The sequence below is a fragment of the Ammodytes marinus genome (assembly GCF_949987685.1).
Source record: "Ammodytes marinus genome assembly, chromosome: 6".
In the NCBI taxonomy this organism is placed as follows: Eukaryota; Metazoa; Chordata; class Actinopteri; order Uranoscopiformes; family Ammodytidae; genus Ammodytes; species Ammodytes marinus.
The window spans coordinates 28436244-28449103 of NC_137235.1; the positions used below are offsets into that span (position 1 = coordinate 28436244).

Genomic DNA, 12860 nt, shown 5'->3' on the forward strand with positions numbered 1-12860 from the left:
TCAAGTTCTGTTTGTTTATTTGAACACACACACTGTTAAAATGCTTCATACACCCATAGATCAGAACATACGAGTTGGCGTGCTAGCATAAAACTACAGTTAGACCAAAATATTTAAAAGGCGGTCATATGAGTATAGTTTTTTCTGAAATATTGAGGCCATTAGATAGCCTGGCACCGCCCACCTACCTACTTCCACTCAATTTTCATTTAACTTCAGTAGTCAGTCTGGGGCTGCGGTGCATTCATTTGTTCCTGCTCGTCCAGATTTTTGGATGTCCAATCAGCGAACAGAGGGAGCGGCTGAGAACGATGACGTCGAAGTCGCGCGCCAGTTTCAGTTGAATGCTGCGTTCCTTTTTTTCTCGAAACTCGGAAATTTCCGACTTGGTAGTTCCGAGTTCTGACCTGTCTGTGTTCCAGTGCATCTGCTCTGGAAAGTATGGACGCTTAGTCGCCTACAACCTTTCTCATCCAAATAACTAAACGTTAGGCTCTAGCGAGTTACCGTTGCCAGGTATCGGTAGATCCATAAACTACAATATGTAGTGAAGTCAGAAATTTCCAAGTTCCCAGTACAACTGGAATGCACCGTCAGAAGCCTGCTCATGACATACGTCACGACCAAACGTTATGCGATTGGTTGGCTGATCCAGAGTGGCACTGGGCAGATCCAATAGTTTTAAACTTCAACAGACACCCGCCTCCAAGTGAGTGAACGTTTGCCAATAGAGCAGTTCCAGAGCTTCTGTACAAATGAAATTAAGTACAATGGTCTGGTTGGACCAGGCTAGCTATTAGCTAGCATGACAATGACAATAGTATTATCACTTGAATGAAAAGAAAGAAGAAAAGCCATGTAGGCCTACCCATGATGCACCTGGTGACAAATAAAACAAAGCAAAAACAATGGAAGCCTTGTCTGTAACTACCGGTTAGTGATGTTTGTTTCAGGTAGAAGACCTGAAAGCTGTTTGTAGTTCAAATTTGTTCAGTGAGTGTCCTGACACCCAGGCCTTACACACGTTTGAAAATGTGATCCAATCCCATTGAAACATTGCATTCTTTATCAATCCCTGAATAAAGATACATAACCTTTGCGTGACAATAATAAAGTGGTGTTACCTTAGATATAAAAACAGGACCAAAAAAAGTGGGTAAATAAATGCTTGTTTCTGTCAACAGTGTTGAATGAACAGTGATCCATTGTCTCTGAACGTAAACAACATCTCCACCCTCCCTAAAACTGTCTGCAACAAATTGACCACCTGTGCTTGTTGCTAAAATAAAAATATCCGTTCTGTTCTCGTGACAGGAAGGCTTTGTGAGGAAAACACCCTGAAAGAAGGAACCATTTCTGCTGGGAAGAAAGTTCCTCAAGCTTGCTTTGAAATCATGAGATATTTTCAACCTCTCATGTCTTCACAATCGAAAATTCTAACCCAAAGATATGTAGTTTAATAAAAAAATATACTGGATCACCATTCCTTCAACAAGAGTGATAGCAAATGTGTGCTGAGTCGGCCTTCATCAGACATACAGTACATTCTATGTTGGGAACAAGTCTAAATGCTAATGATATTTTACCAAACTAATATGATCAATGTTATGTTTGAGTGGTATAAAAATGCTATCCTTTCATTAGTGCAAATGAGTAAATGAGAGAAAAAATTGAGCAGCAAAAGATCAGATTCTACAGGCACTCGATACTTTATAAAAACAACGAATCATAAAAAGAAGGGTCGGACAAAGCTACTTCACTTTAAATATTTGGAGTCGATGAACGGAAAACAATCTAAAAAAAATCTCCTTCATAGTTCTCCTTCAAGATAACTGGAATAGAGTCAAAATATGACAATATGACAATATGAGCTGAGTGAGGGTCTTGAAGAAAAGAAAAAAGTCCAATGAGAAATACTTCATACACCCTCTAACATCTTTCAGAGGGTGAAGGCAAGGCAAGCACAGGCTGGGTCTTAACTGTCGGTGTGTGTGCGCGGCGCTCATGTCCCGTGTGTGTGGAGTGTGTTCATGTCTGGGTCTGTGAGGTCATAGGGTTTCCTCCTAGAAGCCAGTGGAGTGGACACTGGGGATGGGGTAGAACTTGGAGATGCGGCTCTGGCTGGAGGGGTTAAGGCACTCCGACTCTCCGCTCATCTTGAAGAACACCTCCTGCTCCTGAAGCTTCCTGGCAAACTCTTCCTCCAGGGCCTGCAAAGCAATGCCACACAGACACACACACAGACACAGACACAGACACAGACACAGACACACACACACACACACACACACACACACAGACACACACACAAGAACAAATACAGAGCTGATTAGGTGAAGGTAAACTTACACACAGTTGCTTTCATATGATCACATATTCCAGGAGCCTTTTTAAATTACATATAAACATTGTTTTCATCTAGTTCCTTTTCTAGCTGGTACCAGTACAGTGGACTGTGTATTAGCCTTTACTAGTGACACTGTCTTCATTAGTTGTAAACAAGGTATCAGAATTCAATGTAAAAAACTAAAATCAACTGAGTCATGAATATAGACCAATGGCTTAAACACATAAACACATAACATAGTCCAGCATGTTAGAATGCTGATATTTCACAATTAGCATCAAAGACAAACTAAAGCTAATAGGCGGGCTGCCATTGTTATCCAGGTGGATGAGATGGTGTACCTTCTTCCTGGGTCGTAGCTTCTCCCTCCACTCCTTCAGCTCCTGGCTGTGCTCCTCGTCCAACTCCTTCAGCTTCTGGGTCTCATGTTCGATCAGCAGGTGGCACTTTTCATTCTGAAACACACAGGGACGTGGTGTAGTCAAAGTGAGTGTGTTCGCATGTATGGGTATGGGTCACATATAAACCTACGGCAGGATGGCTGTCTACAATGCTCATGCTCGTAGATGAGCATCCGTACCGTGCCGAAGCTCACCTCTTCCAACCGGGCCAGGGCCAAGGAAGTTTAACTTGCTTGAGTGCTGTACGGAGCACTCACACTGGTCAAATAAACTAGGCCTTAGTTGTGGATCTTGCTTGGGCACGGTACTAATGCCAAGAAGAGTGTGTACCTGTAGCTGCTGCAGCTCCCGGACGTTGGCGTCACACTGCAGCTGCAGGTCTCTCATCTGGTTCTCATGTTTCTGATGCTGCTGGAGCCTCTCGTTCTTCTGCCTCTTCTCCTCCTGACCTGCAAACTGGGGGAAAAACACATATGCTGGAAACCTTTGAGGACATTTTGGCTCAATGTGAATGATTAGATATAAGGGGGAACATAAGAAAGGTGTTCATTCGTTTTTGGCGTCTTGTTTATCTTGTGCCTGGCTACCTGTTTGACCTTCTCCCTCTCCTGCTCGGGGGTGATGGATGCTACTGTGATGCGGAGGCTCTTCTTGAACATGGCCATGCGGGTCTTGGCCTCGCTGCGTTGGATCTTGGGCAGCCGGGTTCTCTCCTGGGTCTGCTTGTTCTTCATCTCCTCGATCAGACGCTGGTTGTAGCGCTGCATCTGCTCCATCTCCTGTACAGGGCACACAGACACAGACAGACAGACAGACACACACACACACACAGAGACAGACAGACAGACAGACAGACACACACACAGAGACAGACAGACAGACAGACAGACAGACAGACAGACAGACAGACAGACAGACAGACAGACAGACAGACAGACAGACAGACAGACAGACAGACAGACAGACAGACAGACAGACAGACAGACAGACAGACAGACAGACACACACACACACACACACACACACACACACACACACACACACAAGATACCAGAGAAACAGTTTAGCTAGGGCTAACAACAACATTCCATATTTTAATGCAGAAGAAAAGACAATGTTTCTCCACTTAAATAACAAACAGACTCAAGCTAAGACCTTATATTATTCCAACCTTGTTTTCTGGTAAAATGAGGAGACTTGTTGTACATTGTCAGGGTGTTAAGATGACCGAAAGGCCGTACCTTCTCGTGTCTCTTGAGCAGCTGGTGTCTCTGCATGAAGTATTGGTCTTTGAGCTGCTGTTTGAAGAGCTGGTGTTTCTCCTGCAGATGGCGCTCTTCCAGCTCCCACATGGCAGCCTCTCGAGCTGGACACAAGACACACAAGTTAACAAAAGACAAAAGCTCAACGATTATACATAAGAACCATTCAGAGGTTTCATTGGGCGGGGAATAAAACCCTGCGTTCCAATACCCATACTTCCATGCTATTTAGTATGCCAGAAAAAAATATTTAGGATGTCCCAATACATGCACGTCAATTGTAGTATGCGGAAAATACATAAATGCCCCCACTAACTCCTATTGCATTTTGGAGTATTAGTCTTTATTCTTGGCGATTCTCAACATTATGAAAAAAAAAACTTTCTCATCTGATTTTCCTTTCCCTCCGATGGCCCTAATTCCCTTTTGCACTTTAGTATGTAGTGTAGTAAAAAGAAAAAAGTACGTGATTTGGAACGCAGGGTATATCTCCTCAAACTGATGTCTCTTTTGAGGAACATTATGCTTTAGTACGCAATTGGAAAAATAAGATGGAGCACGAGAATGCTTGAGATACCTATGTCAAACAACATCAACTTAACTTAGAAGGGTTCAGCCTTTGAGCTTCCAGCTATCTCACAACTTCTTTCCCCAGGGAAAGCTCTTTAAAAGCTCCCACCGTTACACGCTCCCGTGACTGGGTTCACTGAGCGTTTCAGAGAAGTGTTGTTTATGCAGCAGCTCCTGGCACATTTAGCATGGGATTAAAGCTCGGGCCGTGCTAACTGCTAACATGCTGCGGTCCTAACTAACTAACTGCAGAAGATAGCAATAGCTGTTTAACAACAAGGGAGAATCTTGTACATTTGGTACCTAACTATAGATAACTGTCTGAATATGAAATGATCAACAAAAAGGCAACACGATTGACGTAGTGACCATGACAATCTTTTCCATCTCACGTGACATGAAATCACCTGACGGAGAGAAAAAATGTATGTGTAGTTTTGATTGAGTTCATATTTCTATCATTCCTAGAGGTCTTCTATTCTTACCTCTGAGGAGCTGCTGCTTGTGGTTGAGGCAGTCCCTCTCTATAGTGGCCAGCTCATGTTTGTGTTGCTGGATGATCTTCTTCAGAGCGCTGTCCAGCTCCTGCTGCTGCTTCTGAAGGAACTCTTGTTCCTGGATGGAGGAACACAGATTTAGAAATGATGCTAATCCCCAAATCTACAATACATAATGAATGTGAGAAAAAGGCCCAATCAGAGAATAACTCAAACCTCCATACCCAATAAGATATGACTAATGCTAGCTCCTAATTAGTGTTGAAGTGCTGAGGCCAGCTGAGTGTTTTTATGTGTGTGTTCTGTGGCCTAAAGGCTTTCCGCCAAGTTCACTTCAGGCTAAGCACCACATGAGCTGATGAACCAGACCGTTACACTCGGCCATAAGGACTTTCACCTGCTGGCCAGTCACATTAATCCAGGCTACGTAGAGGAAGCTACTTCTTCTTCAAGCGTATGTAAGTGTTCGATAGAGTACAGTTAACTTTTTCAAGGTTTGTATAGAGCTCACCAGTGACCGCCCACTTTTCCGTAACATTTCTTAAATGTCCCCATTCAGAAATCGAGATATCAATATTTTTAATCATGAAACGAAGCCAACCAGCTAACCGAATACTGACTGCAAAACACTGAGAAACACAGAAAAAGGTAAAGGTTTGAGACTGTACATTTCTTCTGGGGAACTACTAATCCCACAATCCATTGCGTTTCCCTACTTTTTCAACAAAACCCAACAAACAATAGTTTAGCGTGCTTCTTTCAAAACGTACACGGACCTTCCCTCTACATAATCATTTCTTCTCTTCCGTTTCTCTGTAGTCAAAAAATAAAAGACCATGAACCACAGTGAAAGCAGCAGCAGACAGTCGGGTTTGTTCTTTTTCTTATGGCAGTTGGCAAACAGCTTTTAGGAGCCTTACGGCAACCAGACAGCTACATTTTGCATTGGAGTTGTACATGTCCACGGTAAGAGCGAACTAAGCCAATCAGAGACGTCACTGTGAGGCTCTAGGATTGTGGGTTGTGTAGTTTTTCCTCCCAGAGTTTGCGAATCAACCAGTTTAAAACAAGGTTAATATCATACAGACTTGGCATAAACAGGAGCATATACTTTAGTTCCGGACTCAGGTATCTCGTGGTAAGTCTGCCCTGTCATCTGCCACGGAAAAAGGAATGGGATTTTTACTTCCAGAACCAGATTGTTGAGCCCTATTGTTTAATGTCTCTTAATGCTTAAAAATCCCCCCCACAGATTCTAAACACAGCCTGCTTAGGAACAAGGTTAAACAAAACCTTTCCAATGCAAAGAACTCAACTTGAAGTATTTGCCACTTCCTCACCCTGTTCTTCCAAAACATTCCGAAATTGACCACAGTTCAATTTGAGCAGTAAAGATTCATCTGATCCAAAACAACACATGTTGAAAGCATAGCAAAGCATGTACTAATGTTTAGGAAGGACAGGTTGTGCAGTCTCAAGAATAATGAGTCATGTTTTAGGAGACACAAGCACGAGGCCAGGCATTCACTTACATCCTGCCTGGGAGCGATGCACAGTGTGCCTGATGACAACTCAAAGATCTGAATCATAACATTGGCCACACCCTGTGGAACACAGTATATTACCCTCCTACACATTGCACTGCACACACTTACACACACACACTCATACACTGCAAACTCTTGTAGGTGTGAAAGTGAAGAAAATGTCCTAAAATGAACAACAAAAAAACACAATATAGAACTGCTGGATAACTGTGTGCATGCCACCCTCGCACACTTTGGAGTCTGGTCTAACTGCAGGCATGTAGAGCAGATCAGTGTGTGTCAAATGTTTACAACTCACAGCAAAACCCTAGCTCTAGTTACCTCCTGCGGCGCGGCTTGGATAAAATCCGCTTTCATACATTTCATGATAGCACTCGTCACATGCTTTGGAGAAATTCCCACTTCCTGTCTGCCCTGTGTAAGGCCAGCAACAGATGGAAATAAAAAAAGGGAGACAAAAGCTGTGGATAGATTAGGACTACGTGACAACATCCATTCTAAGTGGTGTGGCGCAGACGGATTTAGCCCCTGTGCTGCTAAGCGGTGATTATGTGAACACTTATAAGGCAGATCAGAGGTGTGTGTGTGTGTCTGAGTATGAAAACAACCTACTATTAATAGGAATTTAACAAGCTATTGCATCTTTCTAAGAGATTAGGGGCCGAATCCCGATTCTCTTCTCTGGCCCTAACCCTTCCCATTGTCCAAGGGTTGGGGGTTTGAAATGGAACGCCACTACGTCACCAGCAGCCCCATTAAAACCTAAAACCAAAATGTTTTAATAAGTTGGTTGTTATAATTAAAGATGTAAACTACAATTGATACAAATGATGGACATCTGTGCAGATGAGCCCTTTATGATCTTTTTTCATATGCCTGTTAAATTAAACAACAATGATGGTTATTGCAATTGTTTACATCTTTATTAAAGGAATACTTCACCCATACGGAACAGGCGTTCTATAATTATAAAATCACTATTATAATATAATGAATGAGGTTTTTCTTCCCTCAGTCTTCTCTAAGTCTTCCCTTGGCCCAGCTGTCCTGTTATTCCTAGCCCTTACTGTGATGTCACAGTAAGGAAAATGTAGGGCTAGACAGTGAGACCATAAAACACTCTTTCTGCCTTTTCTCAGGCTAGGATGAACCAATTAAATTTTATTTTGCACACTTATACTAAATAGGATCTCAGAATTCAATACACCCTTCATATTCCCACCGGTGAAGTAGGTCTTTAACTAAAAAAAATATATATATATTTGCCGTCCGCTAATTTTGCTGAAGATTCTCACAGCTTTATGGGAGATTTCTCATAGCCCTTCTCTCGTTTTGAGACACCTCTACCCTTATAAGTGAACACAGAATGTTGGTGGAGAGTAGGGAGCTAAAGAGAGATTGGGATTGGGGGGGCCTACACGCTCACCTCCTTCTTGCGGTTCTTGAGCATGTTCTGGTACTTGGAGAGCTCCTTGTCCTGCTCTGCCTTGATGCGCTTGGCCTCGTCTCTGAGCCGCGTGGTGTGCTCCTGCTCCAGCCGCTCGATGGTCTGCTTCTGCTGACGCTCCAGGTTCTCCACCTCCTGGTCGTACTGCCGCTTCTTACTCTGGAGGAGAGGGAGAGAGACACACACACACAGAGAGAGAGACACACACACAGAGACAGAGACACACAGAGCGAGAGACAGAGACACACAGAGCGAGAGACAGAGACACACAGAGAGAGAGACACACACACACACACACACACACACACACACACACACACACACACACACACACACACACACACACACACACACACACACACACACACACACACACACACACACACACACACACACACACACACACACACACACACACACACACAAACACACACACACACACACACACACACACACACACACACACACACACACACACACACACACACACACACACACAGACAGAGACAGAGAGACAGAAACACAGAGAGACACAGACAGATACACACACACAGACACAATCGTATTAGTAGGGCTGGGTATGTTCAGCACTTTTTTGTCACCGACAGAATTGCTACCATGCCATCGAGTATGGAAAGAAAGTAAAGGTAAAAAAATAATAATAATAGTTCAACACCAATAAGCATGCAGCATGCTTGATGTGCAAACATCTAAAAGTGCTGGTGATTGGCTGCGTGGAGGCATCCAGGAAAGACACATTAGGTTACTACATGGGTTAGACAGCACGCATCAGTGAGCCTTACATACTGACTTGCAACTTTTACATTTTGCACTGAAAACTATTTGCACGGGATTCATTGTATCGTAAGATGACAATGTTCTGTTGCACCATAACGCAACATGAAAAGCAGGTGTGTTGAATCCAGCAAGTGAAAAGTTAAACATCTCTGGACCCATTCCATCACAAACCCACGTGACCGACAGTTCATGACAGGTTTTGGAGAGAGGAGCGTCACGTACATTTCCATAATTTTACTTCCTGGAAGCAAAGTAAGTACGCAAGGCACTCCGACAGCTGGGCTGGCCGATACTTATCACTCATAACATATTTATAGATAGAATTGTCTGCACCACATGCTCTTTTCTGTTGGTTTAAATCACCCTTTTTTGGACTGTCCCTTGACTCCCTTTAAACCTTTTTAGAGTGTGAAATAAAAGGCAAGTTCAAAACTCAAAACAACATTCTTTCATGCAAATCTCCAGGTGCAAGGCAGAAATAGCCATCAACGGAATGCTGACGTGGTAAACAGACACAATACTTCTGTTTTTTTTCTTTTTCTTTGTAAACATATGAGGTAAAAGCTGTTCCACACAAACACACTTCCTCCTAAGGGGGAAAAAGCCATTAGTAAGCTTGATGAGAGAGACACATACAACAGATAGTTACACTGTCAATATTAGTAGAAACCACATGTGTTCCTCTGGGGTTTGAACCTGTAAATGTTGAACACCCTCAAAGGTTCTATGTCAGAAATATCCTCAGTCAGGGTCTGATAGGTGCTTTTTTTTTTTGCAGAGTATGAAAATAAAAAAAGATGTCTCTTTTTTTGATGTATTGAATTACATAAATGCCAGATTTTCTAATTCTAAAGGCCAGGACACACCGGTCCGACTACCGACCGTCGCCAGAAGATGGAGTCCGCCGATTCAGACAGCTCCATTCTCCCCGACACGGTCAAAAAAGTGCGAACAACACACCGAGCCGACTACTGACTTGCGGTATGTTCTGCGCTTGTGCCGGATGGAATGAAGTAGGCCGTTATAACATAGGCCGTCATTATAACGGAAATAATGCATGATGCAGACATACACACACGCACACACACACCTGTGTGGCCGCTCCTCGCCCAAACTACCTTTTGGCCTTTTTTTTTTAAATATATTTTTTGGCATTTTTATGCTTTATTGATAGTGTGAAGAGACAGAGGTGAAATGGGGCAGAGAGGGGATGACATGCAGAGAATCGAACCTGGGTCTGCTGCTGGGCCCGGCCCGGGGGGGGACGCCCTACCAACTGAGCTAAGGGTGCCCCCTACCTTGACTATTTCTGAAAACATTTGAAAACGTCATGCAGGAACAATGTTGTGTGTGCTTATTGTGTTTAGCCTACATAACAATCCGAACATTCTCCGATTCTCTTGATAGCTTAAAAATCCTAAATCATGTTTGACAAAAGTGAAAGTAATATCTGCCCGCTGCCTTGGCAGAGCAGAGACGGGCTAGCTCTCCATTAATCAGATTGCTCCGGCTGAAAGGCCGACGCCGATTGAACATGTTGAATCAGCTGAAAAAAAGCCCGACGACATCTACGACGGCCAACGTCACCGAACACACCAAACAGATTTGTGACCCCGCCCCCCAAACATGTCCGACGCCCGATTATCGGGCCGGTGTGTCCTGGCCTTAAGACCAGCTTGAGCCTGGTCATTAGGGAGTAGTTGAGTGGGACTGACCGTGGTCTCCTGCTCAAAGCGGCGGTAGATGTGTTCTTTCTGTTGGTGCAGCTTGTTGCTGAGCTGCTGCTGGGCCCTCTGCTCCTCTTTCTGCAGGTAACGCAGCTCCCTCAGCTCCTGACGCCTGCACAGGGAGAGAGGAGGGAGAGGAGGGTTGGTGGAAGACAAATAAACTAAACATTTGCTGGGGCTTTTTTAAGCACGAGACCGCCCAACAGTGTTAAACTAACCTGACACATGTTCTGATATGGTGATGTAAAGCACTGAGAAAATCAAGTACGAATGGAAAAAAAAAAGTTTGGATTTAAAAGGCGAGACAGATTCCATTTAACTATCATAATTAACCTTTGCCAGTTGATGCCCACATTAAAACAATTCTTTTTTTGAATAATAAATATACTAATTTGGCAATATCTTACTTATTGTGTATGTATACATTTGCATCTCTTTAAAAGCGATAATCTAGATGTTGGATGAGTTAAAATCTTTATTATATTTTTTACAACATATCAGTGTCCAAATTATTAGATTTTGGGGTTCAGGCTTTTGTTTTGTTTTATAGATCAAATGCATTTTTTTAGGATGATTTAAAGAAGACAATGTATCATTATTCAGGCTTTTGACAACATATGAACAAATAGAATAAATATACAAACGCAAACCAAAATTAACATTTTGTTTTTCATGTGACAAGTGTCATGTAAAAATATTCAAAAATCTTGTGTTTTTTTGCCTGCAGTGACTCCCCTTAAGATAAATGAACTCCACAGTCAGGTGGCACAACAAGGTTCCTAGGCAACATATTTACATAACATTTAAATAAAACCATGGGTGTATGCAAATGAAGGAAAGGTGAATACCTCAGGTATCTCATCTCCTCGTTCTTGGTATCATTGTCAGTGACGATCTTTGACGTAGTCACACTGACTTCCACTCCATCCACCATGAATTTACGAGTCTTTTTCAGTGTCTTCTTCTGGCGCCTGGTGTCCTGGGGAAAACAAGGAAGAAGAGGTTGTAAATGTATGTGTAGCTATGCTAGTCTTTAATACAGCAGTGTTTCCCCTATGTTCATTTCACAGCAAATTCAACTTGATTATGTCACAAAGATTTGAACTAAAAGGAGGGATGAGGTAGGGCTGTGTGATATTCATTGTCAGCGCAAATATCTTAATTGTTGTTTTAACGATTTGTAAAATGACAATGCTCATAACAATAAAGTAAAATAAAATAAAAACGCTAGTTGAAAAATATTGAAGGGACGATCGGCGATTCTTTCTTTAAAGCAGACGTTATTGGAAGGTGTGTGACGCGGGAGAAGTGAAGAGTGAGAAGGAGTTGGACAGAGAGAGAGAGAGAGAGAGAGAGAACTTTATTTTAGAGTTTTGCTTTTTACTCGCTAACAGAAACGCTCTTAATAATCTCCAGCTGTCGGCACGGCAGAAAATGAACTATCCGGGCTTTCTAGGGGTGGAGCAGCAGTCTATTATTATATATAAAAAAATAAATGCAAAAAAAAAAAGGCGTGCAGAAAACACCACCACACTCGGCATATAACCGCTGTGAGTTCCCTTCTACTGTAAGCCACTGTAGGCCTCACTGAAGCTAAAAAGACACAATGGCAACTACTGAATCACCACCTAAATTGAACCCCATCCTGCTTCTCTGAAATCCCCGCTGCATTCCAGGTGAGTTAACCACAGCTTGCAGGATATGCAATGCATGTGTAACATATGGCCGAATAAACACTACTCACAAAAAGTTAGGGATATTCGACTTTCGGATGAAATTTCAGAATGCACTTAAAATGCAGTACCTATCCATAGCCAGGCTTCAAACCTGATGTTCTGAGAGGGAAGTACCACTGGGCTTAGATTGTCATCAGTGGTCTGCTATGTTAAGTGTGAGTTTTACCTGTATGGAAACAGATCCAGGCTCTTTAGTTTTGGACAGGAAGCTGGAGATGGACAGGTTGAGGTCTCCGCTGCTGTTATCTACCACAGAGCCCCTGCCCGAGTCGGAATCTTTCTCCTTGTCGTCCTTGGCTTGGTCTGGAAGTGTCTTCTCGTCTTGTGCGTTGTTTTCCTCCTTCTCCGGTAGCTTATCTCCATTCTCCTCTATGGGTTCAGCTTTGTCTGGTTCTGGTAGTGTCAGTGTCACCTTGAGATGTTTGTAGAGGCCTTCCTCATCCTCCTCTGCTGGTGTGTTTGGCTCCTCCACCACGTCCATCTTGTCCTCGGTGACTTCTGTTTGACTCTCTGTTGGAGCCTGTGGGT

At 43.1% G+C, this 12860-nt stretch overlaps 1 protein-coding gene across 1 annotated transcript in view; it reads right to left on the bottom strand.

Moving 5' to 3' along the window:
• Nucleotides 1–2050: 2050 nt before the first annotated feature.
• Nucleotides 2051–12860, bottom strand: part of LOC307251519 (STE20-like serine/threonine-protein kinase) — a 26941-nt gene continuing 16131 nt past the window's right edge. Inside the window, exons 9-18 of the mRNA XM_080028887.1 lie at nt 12499–12852; nt 11445–11575; nt 10585–10708; nt 8051–8230; nt 5066–5195; nt 3990–4114; nt 3336–3527; nt 3079–3204; nt 2689–2802; nt 2051–2210 (exon numbers count right to left, since the gene is read on the bottom strand). Of these exons, the coding sequence (XP_079885013.1) occupies nt 2064–2210; nt 2689–2802; nt 3079–3204; nt 3336–3527; nt 3990–4114; nt 5066–5195; nt 8051–8230; nt 10585–10708; nt 11445–11575; nt 12499–12852 (1623 nt within the window). The 3' untranslated portion in view covers nt 2051–2063. The remainder of the gene's footprint in view (nt 2211–2688; nt 2803–3078; nt 3205–3335; nt 3528–3989; nt 4115–5065; nt 5196–8050; nt 8231–10584; nt 10709–11444; nt 11576–12498; nt 12853–12860) is intronic.